We start from the raw sequence: 24,626 nt of genomic DNA on the forward strand, positions 1-24,626 counted from the left end.
GGGAGGGGCAGAGAGAGAGAGAAAGAGGGAGACACAGAATCCAAAGGAGGCTCCAGGCTCTGAGCCATCAGCACAGAGCCCGACGAGGGGCTCGAACCCACGAACCACGAGATCATGACCTGAGCCAAAGTCAGATGCTCAACCGACTGAGCCACCCAGGTGCCCCTCTGTTGCCCTCTTAAGGAACATAGCCTCTCTTTCTTTTCTCGGGGGATCCAGTTTCAATGCACACACTGACTGTATCAAATTCTGAATCTTCCCTATTCCTTATTCCCTGATTTCCCCCTCTACATTAATTAGAATTGACTACAAAATGCTATAGCAAATAGACCCAAAATTTCAACGAAATAGAAATTTATTTATTTATTTATTTATTTATTTATTTATTTATTTATTTATTTATTTCTCAAGTCAGGCCAGGGACCCAGGCTGATGTAGTTCTATGTTCTTCAACATGTGGCTGCCAGGGGTGCTCAGGTGGTAGAGCATGTGACTCGATCTTGGGGTCATGAGTTCAAGCCTCACACTGGGTGCAGAGCTTTACTTAAAAAAAATGTGGCTTCCAAAATTGCGGTAGTATTCACCTTCATAGCCCATAGGAAAGGAAAGAGAGAGAGGCAGAAGTAGGAGGTTGATGTGACAGGTTTTATGTGCTAGGCCGGGAAGACACATATCCCTTTTTCTTACATTCTGTTGGGAAATACCTAATCCACAAGGCCACATTCTATTTGCACAGGGGCTGGGAAATTTACTGTGGCTGGGCAGCTGTCAGCCCAGTTATAATTCTGATACTAAGGGAGAAAGAATGGGTTTTGGTGGACAGCTAGCAGTCTGTGTCACATTGACCCCCTGTGTTACTGTTCTTCATTAATGACAGTATTTCTGAAATACCCAACCTTGAGTCCTTAAAGTTGTCCTCCATTTCTCCATCTTTCTCTAATCTCCTTATCCTTTCTAACTACCGAGGCAATCCTACATTCGTTCTGTACATTTCATTCCCTCCTCCACAGCCCTGCTTAATGCTGCTGTGTCTCTTGCTTGAACAACTGCAATCAGGCTCCAAAATTACCTCACTGAGTCAGCCTCTCCAGGTTCATCGGACACATGTTCTACTCTTGTCAGATGCCACTTCCTAATACAGAGATCTGATTGTCCAAGACAGTTTGGGCCCCTTAACACTTACGTCTCCACTTACTCTGGGGGCTGTAATCACCACATACAAAGCATCTAGAGCTATGCCTCTGTAGCTCAGGTGATCATGCCAGATTGCCTCCCACCTTCTGTTCCAAATACTCTCATCCTGGTCTCATGGCCCATGCTTCTACCCTCTTGCCTCACATTACACTTTGCCCAACAACCAGCTTCCTTTGGATTAACACCATAATGGGGCTGTCTACCCAGCTTTCCATTTAGCTCTGTCCCTGGACACTGTCTCTCAGGGCCCAGGCTTGCTCTTGTTCAAGAGACAAGCCTGGACAGTGATCACATTATTTACTGCACCAAAAGCTCCATCAGTTCCCATTGCTTGTTGAATAAACAGATTTTTTTTCAGCATGCCATCCATGGCCTGCCAACTGTCTGATCCCATCCCCCAACGACCAGCCCCACCAATACATCCTTATAATCTTGACATTTTTCTCATTTTTTCAAGAACTGACTTGAACACTTCCTTGAAGACTTCCTCTTTCTGTTCTTCCATGTATTGCCTTCTACCTCTGTAGCTTTTTGTGCATCTGGTGGCCTCCCACACCTATGAAGTATACTCCCTAAAGGCAGGCTTTGTGACTTAAGTCATCCTTTTACCGCCACTGCTGCTGAGAATAATGCCGTGGGGAATACCTTAAACACGGTAAGATCACATCATTCCCCTGCTCAGAACTTCCTAGTGTCCCAGTGGCTTCCCATGATAAAAACTCCACACAGGCCTACATGGTCTTGTATGACCTGAGTTTCTGCTACCACTCTCCTCTTGCTCCTTGCTGTTCCTGGAAGACATCGGACAAAGATCTCACATCAGGGGTTTTGCATTTGCTGTTCCTTTTACTGGGATACCCTTTCCCCAGCTACCCCCATGGGTTCCTTTCTCAAGCCTTCTGAGCTTCTCCAAGGCCAATTTCTCAATGAGGCATTTCTCTGCCACTCTGTTCGCACAGGGACTTCACAAACCCTTTGTTTTCCTTTCCTCTGCTTAGGGTTTCTCCATAGCATGTATCACTTCCTTACATAGTATGTATTTTAGTCATGTATTTTGGGGTTTATTTTCTGTCTCCCCTCCCCCTACTTAGAAGTAAGCTTCATCCTAGTCTAAATCTGTTTGTTTACTTCTCTATCCCCAGAGCCTAGGATAAGGCCTGGCATATCCAAGGCAGTCTGTAACTATTTGTTGAAAGAAAAAAAGAATAAGCAAATTAATGGAAGGGGCCTAATAAATATTTGTTAAGTTGAATGAAAATGTCAGAAACAGATGACTGTGAAATCTTCAAACTGTAAAAGTATGTGGGTTTAGGAGGAGAGTGAAATTGAGTGAAAGCTGCCTTATTATCAACATCGTCCAGGAAGGATTAAAAGCTCGTACTTGTGGGGGGAGGGGCAACTGGGCCAGGAAACTCGGACTTTCGCAGAAACATTCGGGGCTGCGCAAGTACCCACCCCCCATCCTCGCCCCTAGGACTGCATCTGGGAGGCGAGCTGGCCCTACCACCCCGTTTGGACCCTTGTCTACTACGCAGGTGTTTAAAGTTATTTTGGTGTCTGCTTCTGTGTCAGTTTGTGAAGGACACAGAAATCTTGGCTGGCTTACGCGACGCTTCTCAGCTCTAAGTAGGAAACCGTCAGGGGTGAAAACGACAAAAACACGGCTCAGGACTAGATTCTGGGTCTTGGGGAAGCAGAGCCCATTTTAGAGCAGTGCGAGGGGAACTTTCTGTCTTCTACCCAAGCTCCGCCTTCGCAGTGTTTTTCTGAAATTTTTCACCCTGGCTTACTCTTTTGCAGCCGCCCACTTTCCGCAAGGAGGATGGCGCTCGCTCGGATCTCCGCGTTCCCTCTTCCCTTGGGGACTCCATAGTATTTTTTTCACGCTTCGTCGCTACTACTCATTATTTGCCTTACCGATCTCCGGTGCCTTGCCTGTAACCAAAACGCTTTCAGATCGCAGCAAGGTCGATTTAAGCACAGCCTTTCTTAAGGTGGCGTGACTGTGACTCATTTACTCTTCCAAAGTAACAAAGCAACAAAATGGTGCTCCCACATATTAATTGAAGAAAGATTCAGGGTGTGTAGGGGAGAGAAATATTAATTTTCTACTTTTATGTAAGATATTAATTCCATGAATAAAATCAAACTCTTGTGGTATGTTGTAATACTCTAGAATATCTCCTTTTACATCTATGTGGTAGTTTGTGTATTTATACATGTGGATTTATGCTTATGTATAATACAGAATTCCTGGGTAGTCTAACAATTATGTTAAAATGTCAACAGTGATCTAATTCCGGGAATAGTGTATAAAATATGGTTTTGAGGCCTACCCTAATTTTCCTGTCCCTCTCCCCCCTTCTCTAATCCAGGAAATTATGTATAGCTCCTTCGGTGTACAAAAATAAAGGTGAGACCTCTCACGTGGATCGCAGGTGAAATATTTTCTGTCAATAAGGTGGAAAGTCCTGACTTTGAAACTAGTTTTGGGCACTGCCTCTCTCACTGCTCTCTTGGGTATCATCACCCTTGGCCTTCTGGAATCTGCGTTTTAGTTGAACTAGTGCATAGTGATACCAAAGGCCAGTGACAGCTGCATATAAATATCAGTGACCACAGGCCACATCTAGGAAACATCTGCAGGCAGCCCAGGGAATGAGCAGAAGCCATTTTGAATCCCTTGGAAGAGAGGAGGATCTGCAGACTACAGCACAGGCGAATCCAGGCAAAACCTGAACCATTAGGAAGGAAAGAAAGAGAAAATGAACCAGCCTGAGGGTTAGGAGACCTGGCTCTGCCATCTACTGGATGTGTGTCCCTGGACAGGAAACCTCTCCTGCTCTCAATTTCCTCAGTGGTGGAAAGAGAGGGTTTGAGCCACAGGGTTCTGAAGGTCCCTGCCAGCTCTTACATTCTGGAGTGCCGAGGTGAGGCAGGCACACAAAAGTGGAACACACTTTGGAACAATACGTGGTTAAGAAAAGTTAAAAATCAAACTCATCTGTAGCATAGATGCGTAAGAAAACATTGCTGCTGTGTACTATTAGAAGTGAAGGAGATTAGTTTCCAGTAAAATGTATCCACTTTGACCCAAACCAAGATTATATGTATGGGCGGGTGGTGGAGTCCGGTGTCTCAGAAACGACAGCCCTCCCCATACATCTTTAACTCTCACCATCCTGCTCAGGATCATGTTGATAGATAATTGCAAGTTGTAACGGGGAGCAGAGAAACGCCCAAATAATAGTATCAGAAGTGAGGACAGGGTTGCTGTGGTTTTATGAATCATTTCATAATCTGGACTTTCAGATTACTTTCACCCTTCAACGATTTGTAGCTATGTAAAGGCATTCACTTGCATCTAAATTTTGCTCTGGGTGGGTTGTAGCAGTGAATCTAGTGGGAGGGAAAGGTGGAGGAAGGAAGGAGCTGTTGTATTTGGCGGCGGGACTCAGGTAGAGGAAACTGCTACAACCCGGGAAAGAAGTGAAAAATACAAAGAGGAGACGAGTTCCCACACGCAGCCCATGTCAGTGGCCTTAAATGTGCTCGGGAAGCAAGAACCTGGGTCAGGGGTGTGACCTCGCTTTTGAAACCTGTGTCTGAGACAGCTACAGGTTTTATTAGGGACCTGGGAGACCAGTCGAGTTTTTGATCTTGAAATCCTTATTTTTATTGAGGGAGAGAGCTTGGGTTCAGACTAGATTACAGATGCTGCGCCCACGTTCGCTTTGGCCTCTTCCCCAACCTCCCGCCACCCCCCAGAAGAGCCGAGACTTCTAGGTTAAGGGTGAGCTAACCACTGCTCACCCACAGCCGAGGCACCCAGGCAGGGGGGCTCCCAGGCCCTCGGCGAAGGCTCCCCCGCCCCCAGCCCCGCGGTGCCAGAGGTTGGGGCCACCGGCGACAGCCCAGCTGGGGGCAGAACTCCCACTGTACGCCTCCGCCCCCAGTGGCCCGCACCCGCGGCCCGGCGAGTGCCGGGAAAACACGATCGCCACCGAGGCGTAAAACGAGCCTCCAGCCACCTTGGAGATCATCTGATCCAGCCCCTCGGTTTCCCGGGCGCGGAGTGGGCGCGCCAGCCAGCGCAGCGCGGTGACCTGAACCCGAGGTCCCGCCGCCCCCGCCCCTCCCCGGCTCCCCGGCCGTTTGGCTAGTTTGTTTGTCTCGTTTTTAATTTCTCCGAGGCCAGCCGGAGCAGGTTTGCTGGCAGCGGCGCACCTCCGGCAGTCACGCGACCAGCCAATCTCCGGGCGGCGCTGTCGGAGTCGGCGCGCGCGCGCGCGGGCGGGGACGCGCCGGGCCACCTTAAGGCCGGGCTTGCCAGCCGCGGCGGGGCGGCTCCCGGCGCCGCAACCAATGGATCTCCTCCTCTGTTTAAATAGACTTGCGGTGTCAATCATTTTCTTCTTCGTCAGCCTCCCTTCCACCGCCATATTGGGCAACTAAAAAAAGGGGGCTCGTCTTTTCGGGGTGTTTTTCTCCCCCTCCCCTGTCCCCAGAGCCTCGCCGCTCCGCGACTCCGACGCCGCCAAGGTTTGGAGAGCCGCTCGGTTGGCGGGACCCGCGGGCTCGCAGCAGCCCGGGACCTGGACTGGCTTTGCCACCCCCCTCCTCTCTCCTCTCCCCTCCCCTCCCCGCCCTCCCGCTCGCCGGTACACTTGATCGGCGGCGGCTCTCGGCTGCCTGGCCGGGGCTTCCCCTCACCCCTCCCCCAGAGCCAGCGCGCCCCTGACGCTCGGGCAGTTACTTGTCCGTGTTTGTTTCTCTTGGCTCGGAGCGCAGTCGCAGGGCTTATAAGAGGGGTTCGGGCTGGGTCGGGGCGTTTTGTTTTGTTCAGTTTTGTTTTCGGAGAGCGCGCGCGAGGCGGTCGTAGAGACCCGGGAGGAAGATGTCAAACGTGCGAGTGTCTAACGGGAGCCCGAGCCTGGAGCGGATGGACGCCAGACAGGCGGAGTACCCCAAGCCCTCCGCCTGCAGGAACCTCTTCGGCCCGGTCAACCACGAAGAGTTGACCCGGGACTTGGAGAAGCACTGCAGAGACATGGAAGAGGCAAGCCAGCGCAAGTGGAATTTTGATTTCCAGAATCACAAGCCCCTGGAGGGCAAATACGAGTGGCAAGAGGTGGAAAAGGGCAGCTTGCCCGAGTTCTACTACAGACCCCCGCGGCCACCCAAAGGCGCCTGCAAGGTGCCGGCGCAGGAGAGCCAGGATGTCAGCGGGAACCGCCAGGCGGTGCCTTTAATTGGGTCTCAGGCAAACACAGAGGACACACATTTGGTAGACCAAAAGACTGATACATCGGACAACCAGACGGGGTTAGCGGAGCAGTGCCCTGGGATAAGGAAGCGACCTGCTACAGATGGTAATGACCCTTCCCCAAGCAGAAAATGTCTATCTGTCGGTCTGTCCGGGGCACCGCTTTGCCTGCTTGAGGGTCTTAACCTCAGCTTTTTATTTATTTGTTTGTTTATTATTCATTCATTTATTTATTTACTTTTGTAGCGTCTTCTGATTTAGCTTGTGGGGAGCGAAGTGGCCTAATCTTGGGTTTTAAATGCTATCCGGCTGACTGCTTGCCTGTTTATTATTTTTAAGTCAGGAGCCTGAGATGGTATTATCTGATAATTTCTCTAACCGAAAACATGGCAGTTCCTCCCCGCTAGCCAGCGGTGGGTCTGTGACAACGTTGGGATGTGTATCCACGGCCTCCGTCTTCGCAATGGACAGAGCTTTGGGGCGTAGAATACACTTTCTGTTATGTGAAAACAACCTCATTCTGTGCCCTTAAAGGCCACTGGGAATGACGGGTCCAGGATTGTGGGTGGAGGTGTGGGTTTTTCATCCCCTACCTATTGTGCCAACTTCTGTCAGCCATTGTTTTTCTAATAAAGATTGTGTGTTCTTTTTAAAATTCCCTCCTGCCCTTAGATTCCTCTCCTCAAAACAAAAGAGCCAACAGAACAGAAGAAAATGTCTCAGACGGTTCCCCGAACGCGGGTTCAGTGGAGCAGACGCCCAAGAAGCCTGGCCTGAGAAGACGTCAAACGTAAACTCATCGGTGGGTTGATGGCTAGGCGCAAGTAACTTACATCCCGAATTGGGCTTTCAAACCCCAAGATAACCTGATCTTAGTGGTTGCTGGCAGATTATAGAGTTTGTGGGTTTTTGTTTTTGTTTATATTTTGTGAGGTCAAAAAATAGGAATGGGAAAGGCTGGGGCATCACTGGATTCCGGGGCACTGTGGTGCTTCACGCCTTCCACGTCCTGACATCATTTTTCCTTGAAACATGGAATGACTAGACCAAGTGTCCTCGGCAAGTACTTGTGACCAAGGCCCAATGGATAGAAGGCCAATTCCCTGTGAATCCCACCAAAACATGTTGGGGAACAGTAGGTTCTTAACTTCTTCTGAACAAGAACTGGGGTATGCCCCAGTCTCACTTCATGAGAATTCATTTCCCAGGGATTCAAGTTGAGTCTGTAACAGATTTCGAGCCATACGTGGGAAAATGGCAGGTAAATGATTAAAATTTGAGGGAAAAGTTAGGTACAAATGGTTCCTATTTGGTTAACCCAATGGTTACATGCTTTTATCTTTATCGTTTTCATAAACTGCCGCTTTCCCTGTTTTCTTACAAGTTTTGGGAACAGGAAAGGAACCCTGTGTATTTAAAAAAACCAAACTGGAAACCTCAAAAATACTAAGGTTCCTACAGAATTTCTGATGATAACTTCCGAAGTCACAAAGCAGAAGTTAAATTAACTCTGCTGGAGTAAGCAATCCAGGAACACGTCAGCATGTGTATGCTAATTGTGCTATAACAGGATGATTTGGATATTTTAGGGGAAACCGTGAATAGTCATAAGGGCCGGCAAGGGCAGGTCTACCCCACAGAAGAGAAGTGGAGATTTTTTCCATCTACTAAAATCTGGTCAATATGGACAGCTAATTTGAATAATTCAGCCCTCAACTTACCGTGGATTGGCTATCCATATGATCAAAGTGCATATGTTAATAGTTTGTAAACTTCTTACTGATAAGAACCGTGACCTCTCCCCCCCCCCCCCCCCCCCCCAATGCACTCATAGCTTAGCACATAAAGAGATTTTAGTACATGTTGATCCTGGCTTTTAAAAATCCTCATTTATAAAAAAAAAAAAAAAGGAACCTAGAGATTAAGGTGAGATTCAAGTTTGTTGTGTTTTTAAATCATAGTGTCATATATATGACTTCTTCACACACATCTGGCATTTTTCAAAGGTTATACAGAACATCAGTATAGGACTTCTATATTACAGCTGTATACGAAGTGGGAAAAGTGGATGAAAAAAATTTTCTGAAGCCACCTGCAGCTTGGGACTTGTGGTTTGTGACCTGAAGCTTAGCTCATCAGATGAGCCACAGTGAATCACACCTATTGGATTTTGATCTGGTCCCATTCTGACATAGAGAGAGGCATTTGTTAGTAAACATTGCCAGTTCAGAGAATACTAGAAATAGTGGTAAGGACCTCCTCAAAAGCATTCTTGTGTATATTTTGCATATGACTGAGAAACAAGAATATTTTGAAAAAAAAAAAAAAAAAAAGTTAATAGAATTTTCTTTGGAGAGCATTTATAAGTTACAGTTCCACTTATTTTTCAAATTTAGAAAACTTTGATACTCTTAAGTGTTACAGTTTCTTAATTCTCCTTTCTTTCTCACTGTCTTTGACCCCGATTCTCGAGACCAGGGTTTCTCAACCTCTGCACTATTGACATTTTGGGCTGAATAATTCTTTGTTGTGGGAGGCTGTCCTGTACATTAGTAGAATGTTTGGCAGCAGCCCTGGCCTTTCCCAACAGATGCCAGTAGCAACCTCCCACCCCCAGTGTGACAACCTAAAATGTCTCCAAACATTGCCACACGTCCCCTGGGGGACAAATCTCCCCACTGTTGAGATCCCACTCCTCTAAACAAAAATAAACAACATGGAGAAAAGTAAAAAATCCAGTGAAGGAAACGTTGGATGGAGAGGACTATGGTCATCAGCTTTTAGTACACACTTTCTTTTCCATTGCTCAGGTATTTCACAACTAAGACAGTGACGAAATAATTCCTGTACTTTATTGGTAATGCTATTCTAGTGCTTTTTCTCCTAATTCTTTCTTCTTGTTTCTTTTGCAGAATTAAGAGCACGTTTCCTTGTTTATCAGATACATCACTGCTTGGTGAAGCAAGGAAGATATATATTAAAAATTTTAAATACATATCGCTGACTCCATGGAGTGGACATCCTGTATAAGCACTGAAAAGCAACAACACAATAACACTAAAATTTTAGGCACTCTTAAATGATCTGCCTCTAAAAGCATTGGATGTAGCATTGTGCAATTAGGTTTTTCCTTATTTGCTTCATTGTACTACCTGTGTATATAGTTTTTACCTTTTATGTAGCACATAAACTTTGGGGGGAGGGACGGCAGGGTGGGGCTGAGGAATTGGCGTGGGGGGGGGGTTTCTGAAGAGCTTGCTTCCATTTAGAGCAAGGAGAAAAATATTTGACTTGCATGAAGAGAAGCAGTTTTGGGGAAGGGTTTGAATTGTTTTCTTTAAAGATGTAATGTCTCTTTCAGTGAAAACTGATAATTCATTTTTAAAAAATCATCCAAATTTGAACACTGGTTGCAAATAATTGCTAATTTTTTTGTACATGAAGCTTTTTCTCATTTGGGAGCTCTGATGATTCCGTTATGTAGTGGCAAATGGCTTTTTTTTTTTTTTTTAAACAAAAAACTATCCTCTTATTCCCCCCGCCCCCCCCCCCCCTTCAGTTTCTCTTAAAATTGGAATTTACCATTTAATTATTCAGCAGTTAGGTAATCCTTTCAGGTAATTCTGGGCAAATATCTGGGGTGTATGGGGGGAGTTCTAAATGCTCAGATTTAACCGTCTAATTTTTATCAGGTTTGCTGAGAAGATTTCTTAATTTTCTTTGGACTTTGAGCTGTGTAGACACAGTCAAAATAATTCTAATACCTTGGATATTTTTTAAACATCTTCCAGTAACTTCACATAAAAATAATGAAATCATTTTAATTTAAAGGTTCTCATTTTATTTGTTAATTTGCCCCAAGGAAATGGTGTTTTTAAAGGAAAGTGCATATAGAGAAAAGCATACGTGGAATTACTGAAATGGGTACTACATCTTTAAACAGTATTTTTACATTGCCTGTGTATGTGTATGAAACAAAACCATTTGAAGTGTACCTGTGTACATAACTCTGTAAAGACACTGAAAGATTATACTAACTTATTTATGTTAAAAAGAGATTTTTTTTTTTTTTTTAATCTAGACCATATACAAGCCAAAGTGGCATGTTTTGTGCATTTGTAAATGCTGTATTGGGTAGAATAGATTTTTTCCCCTTCTTCTGTTAAATAATATGGCTATGCTTAAAAGGTTGCATACTGAGCCAAGTATAATTTTTTGTAATGTGTGAAAAAGATGCCAATTATTGTTACACATCAAGCAATCAATAAAGAAAACTTCCATAGCTATCGAGTTGAACTGTAATGTGCTTTACTAAGCTTTGAGGTATTTGACCTGGCATTATGGGTGTATTTACACAAATATAACACGAAGTGGCAAATATCTTGATAATTTAGGCCCACATCTCAGATGATGTTTATGTGGTTCTGAATGTGATAGTATTTTCCACTTAGTTCTGTATGTGTGAACAAAGCTTTAGACGTGGAAAGTGGAAAAGCCACATTTTCATATAAATAAGATTGTCAAATCTCCATTAGTTCCAATATTTATATCTTCTAGGATATGTGTCCGACTCAAACATTTTTACATAAGTGTAGACTGTTCATACATTTGCAGGACTGAAAATGAAAGTAACATGGTGACTTCTCTAAATTCTGTATTTACACATGCAAGTGTTGTGAGAAGTTAAAGCGATTGTTCAGACCACCTAATCTACACCTCTTGTCAAAAATATTTAGATATATATAGGTCTTTTAGAAATTGGAATTCCACCCTAATTTAGACGGAACAGGTATTCTTCAAACTGGTCATAACAAATCCTTCAATTTTGAAATTTCCTGGTTATAATCTACACAACCCAAGACTGGTTAATCTAAATACCAAATCTGAGGGTTTGGGGCCCATGTTGACGTGGCAGAGGTAAGATATTTTTTACTTTAATAAGAAAAACTTAGACAAGGTATTTTAAAGTCAAATTTACTAAAAATGATTCCTGTTATTACACATTCTCTTAAAAATGTGGCTAAGGTGTAAATTTTTTTTTTCTAGGATTCTGCAAATGGTTAAATCGCAAACATTTGAACTTGGGTTAAATTGTTTACCTGAAATACTAGCATTTACATTATTGCACCCCAAAGGGGGCTCTACACAAGACAGTTAAAACTTATTTTGACCTGAAGCTGTTAAAGAAAAAAAAAAAAAAAAAAAAAAGACGAAAGCAAAGCAAAGCAAAAAAAAAGAAAAAAAGAGCAGAGTTGACTCTCTTCGGCTGCCGGGAAGGAGAAAAGAAGGTCCTTTGGTGGCGGAGCTACATCTTCCAAGTAGGTATTATTTTAATTAAAGGCTAAAGGTGTTTTTGTGATTCTATTCAAAACACGCATACAGGGTGTTTTTTCAGGAAGACACTGAGAAAGCAAGAAAAACAATTCAAAATGGGGAGGAAGGAATGGAAAGTCAGGAAATAATGAAATAAAATTAGTTTCTCTGAACCAAAAAGAGTACTTAAAAAGTGTCTGTAACAGAGGAAAAAAATCCTCTTAATTGCTGCCTGCACCCTATTTTCCTTCCCTCAAGCGGCATCCTTAATGTGAATTTTTAGAGACTGCGTTTTAGGAGTGTAGGGCCAGGAAGAAGTGGATGCTCGCCGCGCCAGGCACGTTCACAGGAACGCAGCCCCCAAGTCACCGGGGGGATCCTTTAGACGTCTGTGTCAACTCTCCAAGTGCGTCCCCGAGATTCGGAGCGTCCCTTCCCTGGTCCCGGACCGCTGGGCCCGCCGCAGGCGTCCCTCTGAGGGGTCGCGGCAGCCGGCGCCAGCCAAACCCTGCTCCGCTCCCCCGGCCACTGCGCCGTCGTCTCCCCAAACTGCCCCGAAGCCCCGCTCCCGCCTGCCGCGGCAGTTGCGGCGTCGGGCTGGCTGGCGCCCCGCGACGAAAAGGCCATCAAGTCTCGCTGCATTTCTGCCACTTGCAGCGCCCGCGCCGCCGGGGTGGCTGCGCGCAGTTCCCGCGCTCGGGGCGCCCCGCAGGCCGTGGAGGGCGGCTGCTCCCCTGCCCGCGCAGCGGCGCGGGGCGGTTTCTCGGAAACTTTCCTCCCTCATCATCTCTCCTCTGGGTCGAGAAAGAAGCGGAAGCCCCTACTTCTCTCCAGTCAGACCCTCTACACCAAGCACCCTGCCATATTCCAGATCGGTGGGGGGATCTGAGCGAAGGGGAGAACCTTTCCGAATCTGCGGACCCTCCGGAGCAGCAGCCCGCTCCCACCCCCACCCTGGGCTCCAATGATCCGCAGCCCCGCGCATTTCGAAAGGCTTCCCGGCTCGCCGGCGGCCAAGGAGGACCGCAGCGACGCGCAGGAGGGACCGAGCGCCACAGCCGCTTGCGGGGTCGCTTCCTCCTTTACAGCCGTTTTGCAAAATCCAGCTCCCCCCCACCCCCACCCCCCATCGCATCCCCAGCTGTCCAACGCGTCGGACTGGGGCAGGGAAGAAATAAGAAAACGTGGGGCCAGGGGCATGACTAGGGGACAGAAGGGACCGTGGAAATCCACAGGATGGGAGCGGGGCGCGCGGCCTTTCAGGCCCCGGTGCGCCCACCGCCCCGGCCGCGCCAGGCGACCTTTCCCAGCGGCCGGGAAAGGCCGTCTTCGCCATTTCATCTTCATCATTGTGAGCGTAACACTTGCTCTTCATAAGCTTTTTAGGACTGAAAAAGGTGTTTGAAAAGCCTATCTGGATCTCCAATCTGTTTTTCAGAGTGCGAATTTCTTTTTTAAATTTGCCATCTCTTTTACCTGAGCCACACCCTACGCCCGCTCCCCTCCCTCCCGGCCAACAGTAAGGTAAAAATCCTGTAAGCGAAACTGGGGAGGGGGGCGGCGGCACAGAAGAAGCGCCCACAGTCAGGCTAGATCCCCCCACCCCCGCCTCATCCACGGCGGGGTAAGGGGGAGGAAACCTCCCGGATCTTGGCTCGCGTGGGGGTGGGGTGGAGTGGGGTGGGGTCAGCCTCAGTCAGACCCTGCAGAAGCGAAAGTATTTACACGGACACTCAAGTCCCAGGCCTGTCTCGCGTGGGGACACACAGTAGGCAGGAATCGGAAAGCACAAAATACAACAAGAAATCGATGCGTGTTGGGCGCGAAGCGTCGACGCGCCTCAAAGGAACGCTAAGAAAAGGCAGGGAGAAGGGCGCGCAGCCTGGACGCGGGGCCGGGGGATTGCATAATTGCAGCTCCCCCTCCAGAAAATGGGCTCCGAACCGCGGCGACCATCATGGCGCTCGGGTCGGGCCGCGCTTCCCGCGCGCCTTCCCCGAGCGCTCGGGCCGCGGGCACCGAGCCCCAAACGAGCGTTTTGCAAACATTTACCCCCACCCTCCTCCCTCGGGCGCCTGTTCCACCCCCCCCACCCCCGCTTCCTTTTGTGTGCCCGCGTATGTGAGTGCGTGCGTCCGTCCGAGTGTGTATAGGACTAGGGAACTTGAAGATTATTTTTTTCCTCTCTTTTTTCGCTCCCGGGCTGGTGGTTGTAAACTTGATTGGCATTGGCTGCGCCCACTGACCCCTGCGCCGAGTCCACTGAAAATTTAAGGTGGATCCGAAAGGCTCCAGCTTCTAGCGCTTTAGCTGGTTTGGGAGGAAAGGGAAGAAAAAAAAAAAAAAAAAAAAAGCCCCAAACCTTGCGCCCGGCGCGTTTTCACGAATCCCCTGCGGTACCAGCCCCCGCGCCCGCCCCGCCCCGCCCGCCCGCCGCGCTCTTCCTCCGCCCACCTCCCGCTCCTTCCCCATTGGCCCGATGGTGCAGTTTGAATTTTTTTTTTGGATGCTTGTTTGCTTGTAAAAAATACGGTACCCCACATCGTGTGACGAAACCTATTTCGGCGCCCCGAACTGGGGAGCTTCAGCTGGTTCTGGGGAGGAGGGTGGGCGGAGCATCTGTCTGTTCCAAAATTTTGCCCCAAAGTGCCGTTGACAGTGTGCAGGCGGGTGGGGGAGCGTGGGGCCGCGGTAAACAAACCCGAGCAGATTTGGCGGGGGCAGAGATGTAGTATAAAACGTTAATGGATGTCCGGGGCACGCCGTTTCGCCGGCTGCTGGCCAGAGGTGCTAGGGAGGCGCTGACGGAAGCCCAGGAGAAGATGCACCTTCCCCTGCCTTGGAAAGGTAGACGTGGGGAGGGAGGGGGCTGGGGATGAAGGTGGCCCGGAAAAGAGCACCTTACAACCTAGAGGAAAAAAAAAAAAAAAAAAAAGAAAGAAAGGAAAGAAAAGAAACCGGGGAGATGTAAAGACAGATCAGGTCTATTATTTCAAGTGCTACCCAGCCAGATTCCATCATAATTCAGCCAAGTCGCTGTCATTTTTATTGAAAAAATTTAAAGGAAGTTTTCTCTCTTTGATTTCCAGAGTGCTTTTGAGTAAGGAAAAACGTTAAAATAAAACTGAGAAAAAAATTAAGAAAGGAAATATGACTTTTCAAGTGCCTTTTGATTTCTGGGTCTGGAAATTAATTCTTTTGATAAGGGACTTTAAGATTTAGGAGAATGTTGGTTGTATTACGGGTCTAATAGAAACGATATCCTGCATTAATTGTAACTCAATTATGTTTTACTTTGCTGTGAAAATTTCAAAAGTTTATAGTAATTCAAATTACTCTCTAAATCACTCTATTTTCACATTAGTGAAACTAGCATATATGCCAACATTTTGGGAGTCTCTTACTCTTGTGGCAGTGTAACTAATGATTTTAACCTGACGTCCAAGCCCAGCCTTCAGTCTTAACAGCTCTTAACTCCACTTCCCCAGCCATTTTTAATTTTTTTATTTAAAAAAAAATTTTTTTTTCAACGTTTATTTATTTTTGGGACAGAGAGAGACAGAGCATGAACGGGGGAGGGGCAGAGAGAGAGGGAGACACAGAATCGGAAACTGGCTCCAGGCTCCGAGCCATCAGCCCAGAGCCTGACGTGGGGCTCGAACTCCCGGACCGCGAGATCGTGACCTGGCTGAAGTCGGACGCTTAACCGACTGCGCCACCTAGGCACCCTGACCCCAGCTATTTTTTAGTTCTTACCTCCTCCAGTCTTTCCTAACCCAATCAATCCTTTACTTACACAACCTAACTTGGACCACCATAAACTAACCTGCCTGTGCCCTTAGTAAGGAATTTGTTTGAGTTAACAAAGTCCCCAGATGGACTGGCTAGCCTCAGGAAGTAGTGAGCTCATCATCCCTGGAAGTGTGAGTCAGGCACTAGTCTGGATGACCCCTTGATAAGGACATTGTAGACAGGAGACAAATATCAAGTGAGTGTGAGGACTAGTTACTTCCAAAGTCTGTTCTAGACCCTTGAGATATGGTATTTCCAATCTTGGACTTTATGGATATTCAATAAATTAAGCAATTTTCCTTGAGTTGCACTCAAGGAAGATTTCTTCTAGAGTTGTACCTTCCAATATGGTAGCCAGAAGCCCTATGTAGCTATTGAGTATTTGAATGTGGCTCGTCCAAATTGAGATGTAACTGTGAAATATACACCAGTGAAATATACACCAGGTTTCCAAGAATTAGTATGAAAAAGAATGTTAAATATCTCAATAATTTTTGTATTGATTACATGCTGAAGTGATCATATTTTTGATACATTGGATCAAATAAAAATATGAAATTTAATTTTATCTGTTTCTTTCCCCCCCTTTTTTTAGTGTGGTTACTAGACCATTTTAATTTGTATATATGACTCCCATTATATTTCTGTTAGACATTGCTGTTCTAGACCAACACCTATGATCACTTGAAGCACTACCTTTGAGAGTAGCTGGTAACTTCCAATTGCCGTCCTAACTTCCCAACTGAAAGCAAGGCCCAAACTCAGCCTCTGGAAACTTTAAAAAGAATTCTGCCAACACCGAACACCTACTGTTTCATCTTTAACACTTAGTATTGGGTTTGGGCCCAGACTATGGACCTATGGTACAGATATGTCTGATTAAATCTGACTTGATAACAGCTTTCCACATTATGTGAATAGAGAGAGACACTGGGGAATCCAATATGTTAGGAATGATGCTGGGAAGCAATTTAGACCCCAAACAAAGCCTCCACAGGTAACTTTTCACTACTTGTCACTCTTTAGTGGAGAGGAAGGCAGGGGGCAGATGGAGTAATGTTCTCATTCTGTGGATGTATCTCTAACGGAAGACTTGAGCAAATGAAAGGGTGTCCCATATTCTTGGATAGAAATACTCAAGATGATAAAGGGGATAATTAAATTTATGCTTTTATATTAAATTCTGTTAAGTTCTGATTATCCTATTCCATTCCATTGTTCTATTTGTTTATGCACTCAGGACTATATTATTTTAATTACTGTAATTTTATTTCTGGTAACACTAATATTCTACATCCAACCAGTCCCTTTAATCTGCTTTTTTCCCAGAATTTTCCCAGAATTTGGCTGCTTTTGCTTGACTTTTTTCCTATTTGGTTTTAAAATGAATTTGTCTAGCTGGAAATGTAATTCCTACTAGCATTTAAAAAAAATGGAGTGGGATCCTTATCCCATACTTTATACTAGGATCAATTCCTGAAGGATTAAAGAAGTGTAAAAACTTACACTTTTTTCCTGAAGTGTAAAAAATGAAATTAGAGACACACTAGAAGAAACTTCAGGGGACTTTTCAAAAATATAATCTCAGAGCGGGGAAGGTCTTTCTAGGTATGAAACAAAGCAGAATCTATTAAATATAATATTGTTAAATTCAATGACATAAGAGTAAAAATGTTCTGTATGGCAAAGGCTTTCAGAGCAAAGTCAGAGACAATGGCTTGGGGTAATAGTTGCACAACAACGTGAATATACTTAATTCCACTGAGCTATGCATTTAAAAAATGGTTAGGGGCGCCTGGGTGGCACAGTTGGTTTAGCGACTGACTCTCGATCTCTGTTCAGGTCATGATCTCACGGGTCGGTTCATGAGATCGAACCCCCACATTGGTCTCTGTGCTGACAGCACAGAGCCTGCTTGGGATTCTTAATCTCCCTCTCTTTCTACCCCTCTCCTGCTTGCACTCTCTCTGTCTCAAAATAAATAAACTTAAAAATAAATAAAAAATGGTTAAAGTGGCAAATTATATGCGTATTTAAATACATACATACATACATACATGCATATATACTTACATACACTTCTACAAGCACACACACATACATACGCACACAACTACTGGAAACATTTTAAAGTCTGTCCATGTTCGGGGCGCCTGGGTGGCGCAGTCGGTTAAGTGTCCGACTTCAGCCAGGTCACGATCTTGCGGTCCGGCAGTTCGAGCCCCGCGTCGGGCTCTGGGCTGATGGCTCAGAGCCTGGAGCCTGTTTCCGATTCTGTGTCTCCCTCTCTCTCTGCCCCTCCCCCGTTCATGCTCTGTCTCTCTCTGTCCCAAAAATAAATAAACGTTGAAAAAAAAAATTAAAAAAAATAAAATAAAATAAAGTCTGTCCATGTTCTGTCTAAAAGAATCTCCTACACAGTGTTCTGTGAATCCTTTGTGAGACATGGGTATGGTGGTTGTACTTCAGGCTCTGAAATCAGACTGCTTGGGTTTGAGTCCCAGTTACCTAACTCATTGCCTATAAGACCTTTTGCAAGTTACTTCACCTTCTAAAGTTTCTATTTCTTTGGCTATATCATGAGGATGCATTTACCTCTCTCACAGGATTATTAATCTATTCAGTGGGATAATGTATGGGCAGTACTTACACAGTACCAGTTATATAATAAATACTAATCATTACATATATTTATAAACCATATAATTAACAGAGACATCAAGTTCTTATCTTGGATTCTCAAGTAACCATCCACAATCTGCTATATTAACCTTGTAAATATATTTCTCAGTTAAAAAAAAATGTTTATTTTCAACAGAGACAGAGAGAGTGCGTGTGTGAATGGGGGGAGGGACAGAGAGAGAGGGAGAGAGTGAGGATCCAAAGCAGGCTCAGCGCTGTCAGTGTGAGCCCCATGCTGCGCTTGAACTCATGAGCCATGAGATCATGAACTGAGTCAAAAACCAAGAGTCAGATGCTTAACGGACTAAGCCCCCCGGGCGCTTCTATTTCTCAGTTTTAATTCTCACTTTTTTTTTTTTTTTAAGGTTTTAAATGTATTTGGAGAGAGAGAGTGCACGCACACACAAGCTGGGGAGGGACAGAGAGAGGGAGAGAGAGAATTCTAAGCAGGCTGGGCACTACCAATGCCAAGCCTGACCCCGTCATGGGGCTCAATCCTACAAACCATGATGTCATGACCTGAACCAAAATCAAGTCAGATGCTCACCTGACTGAGCCACTCAGGCACCCTGCTGCTGTTACCACTCTTAAGAACAATTTTTTTTTGAACGTTTCTTTTTTTTTTTTTTTAACGTTTATTTATTATTGAGAGACAGACACAGAGCGTGAGCAGGGGAGGGGTAGAGACAGGGGGAGACACAGAATCTGAAGTAGGATCCAGGCTCTGAGCTGTCAGCACAGAGCTGGACGCAGGGCCCGAACTCACAAACTGCAAGATCATGACCTGAGCCGAAGTCGGTCACCTAACCAACTGAGCCACCCAGGCGCCCCTAGAACAATTTTTTTATGGAGTATTTAATAAACAGAATTAATATATTGCAAAAAATAGTTAAAATGGTCAAATTTTTATGTATACTTAACAGTTTTTTAAAAAGCTTAAAAAGTAAGGAATTTGTTCAGTTTAGGGCCATCTCTAATTATCTCAAAAAGGACCTGGTATAGATTTGTTTGTGGTACTAAATCAATAACATACGCACACACACACTCACACAAATACAATGGCAAACTGGGAAAATGTTCACAACCCATATACTGAAGGGCTAATTTCCTGATAAATATAAAGTTCCTACAAATCAATGAGAAAAAGCAAACCAACAGAAAAATAAGAAAGGATATAAACACAGTTTTCAGAAAGAGAACAAAAGGCTTTTAAAATATGAGAACATACTCAACTGTAGCTTAAAACTATTGGGATATAAATTACATATAGAATACATAAATTTAGGCAAATATATTCACAATTAGCATCACTCAGATACAAAGATGGCCATCATCCTTTCTTGATAGTTTAACCTTTGCTTCCCTCCTTTCTATCCAAGGCTGAGTGTTTTTTTTTTTTTTCCTGGCTTCATTGGTGACCAGAGAAGCAAAGAGTTTGCATGGGTGGAAGCCATGACCACCTTTCAAATTCAGTGTAAGATTCCTTTCACTCCAAACCTGCTAGTCTTTGGCTTAGTGCCATCACCTTTTTTTGCCCATAAACATTCCTCTGAATCAGCCTCTTTTTTTTTTTTTTTTTAACACTATGGCCAAGTGGATTTATTTTATGTTTGCAAGTTTGGTTCAACATTTGAAAATCAATATAACCTACCACATTAACAGTCTAAAGAAAAATCATAAATCATATCAGTTTGATGCAGCAAAAGTACTTGGAAAAATCCAACATCCTTCATGATAAAAACTCAGCAAAAAAAGGAATAGAAAACTTCCTAAATTGGATAATGAACATCTCCAAAAATTACCTAGGGCTAACATGATACCTACTGATGACAAACTGGATGCTTTACTACTAAAGCTGAGAGACAGCAAAAATATTATCTCTTAACACTCCTATTCAATATCATACTAGAAGTTCTAGCTGAGTCAGCCTTTTAAAATGAATACAACCACCTTTTTGACACATTTCATCCATTTCTGCTTAAAAAATTTTTTTTTAATGTTAATTTATTTTTGAAAGAGAGAGAGACAGTATGAGCAAGGGAGGGGCAGAGAAAGAGGGAGACAGAGAATCGGAAGCAGGCTCCAGGTTCTGAGCTGTCAGCACAGAGCCTGACTCGGGGCTTGAACTCACGAGTTGTGAGATGAACTGAGCTGAAGTCAGACACCCAACCGACTGAGCCACCCAGCTGCTCCCATCCATTCCTGCTTTTAATTTCTGTATATCAGCTGGTAATCTGAGCTGATAAGTCATCACCTTAACTGGCTTTTGCTTCAACTTCTCTATTCTCTGAAAAGCTTCAAGCGGAATTTATTATATGATAAAACGCAAAATGTCAAATCAGTAGAGAGAGACTATATTATGGAATAAATGGTGTTAGGTTATAGGGTTATAGCCAACCACATGGGAAAAATGTTAAATCTCTCCCCTGCTCCTCCCCACGGACACACACACACACACACACACACACACACACATTATATTTTACATTATATACTGTGGGTTTACTTTTTGATTTAACAATTCATCTTCTACAAGTTTACTTTTGGGAAATAATGACTAAAGATATATTTACCAGAATGACTATTGTGAAGTTATATATTTGATTATAAAAAGAAACAAAAAAGTAAACAACTGAACAACTCCTTAGATATAGGAATGTGGGATTGATTATTTGAATATGGTATATCCAAGAATGACACAGATCGCAGTCATTAAAACACCCCAGGTAGCTTTATCTACGTTAATACGGAGAGTTGTCAATAATATTAAAGCAGGCACAGAGCAATATTTATGGTATGACCTCATTTTTGTAAACAGTTTTTAACAAGAAACAACTATAAACATGTTTCAAATTTGAAAAATAATTATCCTTACAGTTCTTTAATGCAGAATAAGTTTCTCTTTGTGTCTTAGTCTCTTTTCTCAGACATTGGCGGAGAACAAGCATTTCTATAATGCCTATCCCCTCCTTTTCTGTCTATTTCTGTCTAGTTTCAGATATCAGTAAATCCGTATATGAATTATGAGGAGCGTGTGTCTTTGGGTATATGGTTTTCTTTCCAGGGCACACGAACGAGGTATAAATATCATTCCCATTAACTCGGGAATATCTTAACAAACCATGGAAAATTGAGCCAATTCCATCTTTTCTGGCACAAGGGATCCTGTGGGTAACATTATCCCAAACGTCACATTCCTAGATCTTTGGGATTTGGCACACCCAGGGATTCTGCCCGGAATTCAACAGATTAACTAACTGCCTGCCTTAGTTTTGTTATGTAGGACATAGTGCTCAGGAGATTGTTTTAAATTTCTAGTTTGCTAACCAGACCAATCTTGAGCTGTCACTCTCCATGGGACTGGTTTGAGGCAAATCTTAGGATCTCAGAATACCAGGTATGGAAGATCACTGCATCCAGTGTTCATTTTACAGACGAAAATATTCTAATCCTTGATTTCCCGTAAAGTGGGGAAGTTAAACAAGTTGATTTATAGGTTCCTTCTGGCACACAATTCTGTGATTTCTGTTTCCTAGTCAGGATCACGTAGTCTGTCCCTGTGGATCAGGTTATTTTCCAGGGAAGCTAGAATCCTGATTTTTGGCTGAAAACCACATATTCGCAGGAGTCAAAGGAAGATGCTAGTACAACAGTACAGGCTGAACGGTGGACATTTATTATCTTGCTTCAAAAAAAAGCATGTGATAACTTCATGGTTGCTTAGTGATGCCAAACACTGCTTCATTGTTGCGTGCTAAGGGCCAGGCTCTGTTTTCAGCGTAACAAATGGGAGCATTGCCCTCTTCAGGCTGTTGGAGGAGATGGACAGGGCATCACAGCCATGATTATTACATGCAGTTTAGGTGAGTGTTCTGAAGGATAAGTGTTGTGAAGGGATCTCAAAGATTCTGTCTTGTGCTCCCATGGTTTGGGCCCCATACAAAGGTGTCTAGCTGAGAGAGCAAAGGGGGGCTGAAATCCAAACTCTTTCCCCTAGCCAGCCTGTGTTCACCAAAAAGAAACAAGTCTTGAAAAACCTGTCTCTCCACGAGGGGCCTTCTGTCGTTGGTTGCCATGTAGGATGCTGTAAGCATTAGAAACAGGGGGCCTAACCTAGTGGTGGCGGCTAGGAAGTCTCTCCTAAGGAAATGACCTTCAGCTGAGATCTGGAGGCTGAGCGGGAGTTAACCAGTCTAAGGAAGGAGGGGAAGAAGAGAGACCCAGGCTGAGCCAGTCCAAAGCTCCAAGGCAGGGAAGGACTTTGAGGAAGTGAAGAAAGGTGCTTGTGGCTGGGAGTGAGTGCTGTGGGGGAGCTGTGGGCAAGTCCAGATGGGCTTTTGAAGGAAGCCACGTTAGGAATTCTGGACTTGACTTTAAGAGCAATGGGAAGCCATTGGATACTTGAAGAGACTTGTGCAGCTTCAGTTAAACTTGCTTATTTCCTCATTTTATCTAATTCTGGTCAAAGCCCTTAGTCTTGATCAGGATTATTTCCATAAGAGGTGGGGGGCACCTGGGTGGCTCAGTCGGTTACGTGGCCGACTTTGGCTCAGGTCATGACCTCCCAGTCCATGGGTTCAAGCCCCACGTCAGGCTCTGTGCTGACAGCTCAGAGCCTGGAGCCTGCTTCAAATTCTGTGTCTCCCTCTCTGTGCCCCTCCCCTGCTCACACTCTGTCTCTATCTCTCTCAAAAATAAATAGACATTAAAAAATTTTAAAAAATTTCCATAAGAGGTGGGAAAGAATGTTTAGCCTTGCACCTTTTTATTTTTTATTTTATTTTTTGGGGGGAGAGAGCCAAGTGGGGAAGGGACAGAGAGAGGGAGACAGGATCCGAAGGAGGCTTCGTGCTGACAGGCTGACAGCAGCAAGCCCAATGTGGGGCTGGAACCCACGAACTGTGAGATCATGACCTGTAGGCTTGCACCTTTATGTTTCTCTGTGATGCTGTTTAAACATACACCATATAAAACACATTTTAAAACTGGCTTCAGGGGCACCTGGGGACTCCCCTGCTCGTGCTCTGTCTCTCTCTCTTTCTCAAAAACAATAAACATTAAAAACAAAAAAACAAAAAAAACCCTGGCTTTGGGGCGCCTGGGTGGCTCAGTCAGTTAGGTGTCAGACTTCGGTTCAAGTCATGATCTCACGGTTTGTGTGTTGGAGTCCCATGTCAGGCTCTGTGCTGACAGCTCGGACCCTGGAGCCTGCTTTGGATTCTGTGTCTCCCTCTCTCTCTGCCCATCCCCCACTTGCTCTCTCTTTCTCTCTCCCTCAAAAATAAATAAATATTAAAAGAAAAATCCTGGCTTCAGTAAATGAAGGGGACACGAAGTCCTGGGACCATCAGGGGGGATACTGGCCACAACTAATATATTGCAGCTTCAATGCAGGACTCTTCCCCTCCTCCTGGAAAATACTATGGCCTGCTGTGGGTCTTTAAATGATGGAGCTGAAGAAGTGAATCTCGCCACTTTGCCTCCACCCACTAGCTGCTGGTTCACCTTGCCTCCTCTTCTCACAAAAGCTGGTTGCCTGACTTGTTTTGGGTGCCGGCCCATGGTTTGCCCTTTGCCGGTACAGGTGGTGTGAATCTTCTAAGCAGGTGACCAGCTTAGGAGTGGATACTGAATCGCTTTCTTCAAATAGCTCAACGGTTTTTGTCTTGCATTTTTTAAAAAAAAAATTTATTTTTTCAATGTTTATTTATTTTTGGGACAGAGAGAGACAGAGCATGAACAGGGGAGGGGCAGAGAGAGAGGGAGACACAGAATCGGAAACAGGCTCCAGGCTCTGAGCCATCAGCCCAGAGCCCGACGCGGGGCTCGAACTCACGGACCGCGAGATCGTGACCTGGCTGAAGTCGGACGCTTAACCGACTGCGCCACCCAGGCGCCCCAAGTCTTGCATTTTTACTGGGCGACTGGATTGAATGTTTACAAATAATTTGGCCGAAGGATTCACTATTTATTTGGTTTTGGAAAGAGACTTCATAGGAGGGATGATAAAAAAGGACAGCCCACGGAGTTGGGTTGTTTTTTTGTTTTTTTTGTTTTTTAACTGAAGCTTAGGAAAAGAGAGACCTCTGCTGGCTAAGCAGATAGAACCACCTGCATTCATTCGGTCTGCGACCCAGCAAGAAGCTGTCCCTTAAGCTTGTGCGAGGGGGGTTCGCAAATTCACTGCTCCCTGTTCATTTCCTCAGCTGTCAACTCAAGTGTTTTTGGAGTGAATCTAAGTGACCTGTAATTCCCAGCCCCAGTCATGGTTGTTTCGGTTTCAGTCTCTAGGAAGAGGGTCGGTCTTCCAAACTGCTCGAAAACAAAAGCTCTAAATAGCAGCACCAGGGAGCACCCGGGTCTGAAATCACTCCTACAC

General features: G+C 44.9%; 2 protein-coding genes across 7 annotated transcripts in view; both read left to right on the forward strand.

Moving 5' to 3' along the window:
* The first annotated feature begins 5,562 nt into the window (after positions 1 to 5,562).
* On the forward strand, positions 5,563 to 10,750 carry CDKN1B (cyclin dependent kinase inhibitor 1B). The gene is made up of 3 exons (XM_047866229.1): positions 5,563 to 6,566; positions 7,133 to 7,262; positions 9,373 to 10,750. The coding sequence occupies exons 1-2, from the start codon at positions 6,092 to 6,094 to the stop codon at positions 7,252 to 7,254; spliced, it is 597 nt and encodes a 198-aa protein (XP_047722185.1). The 5' UTR covers positions 5,563 to 6,091; the 3' UTR covers positions 7,255 to 7,262; positions 9,373 to 10,750.
* Positions 10,751 to 11,685: 935 nt separating this feature from the next.
* The window catches only part of APOLD1 (apolipoprotein L domain containing 1), a 62,556-nt gene continuing 49,615 nt past the window's right edge, over positions 11,686 to 24,626 (forward strand). For 3 of the 6 annotated variants that reach the window (XM_047866225.1, XM_047866228.1, XM_047866226.1), the window contains exon 1: positions 11,727 to 11,778. The gene's annotated coding sequence lies outside the window, so the exon portion shown is untranslated. Of the gene's footprint in view, positions 11,779 to 13,474; positions 14,621 to 24,626 lie in introns of those variants that run through there. The other 3 variants (XM_047866224.1, XM_047866227.1, XM_047866223.1) reach the window with 2 other exon arrangements.

This window comes from Prionailurus viverrinus, chromosome B4, assembly GCF_022837055.1.
Source record: "Prionailurus viverrinus isolate Anna chromosome B4, UM_Priviv_1.0, whole genome shotgun sequence".
Classification (NCBI taxonomy): Eukaryota; Metazoa; Chordata; class Mammalia; order Carnivora; family Felidae; genus Prionailurus; species Prionailurus viverrinus.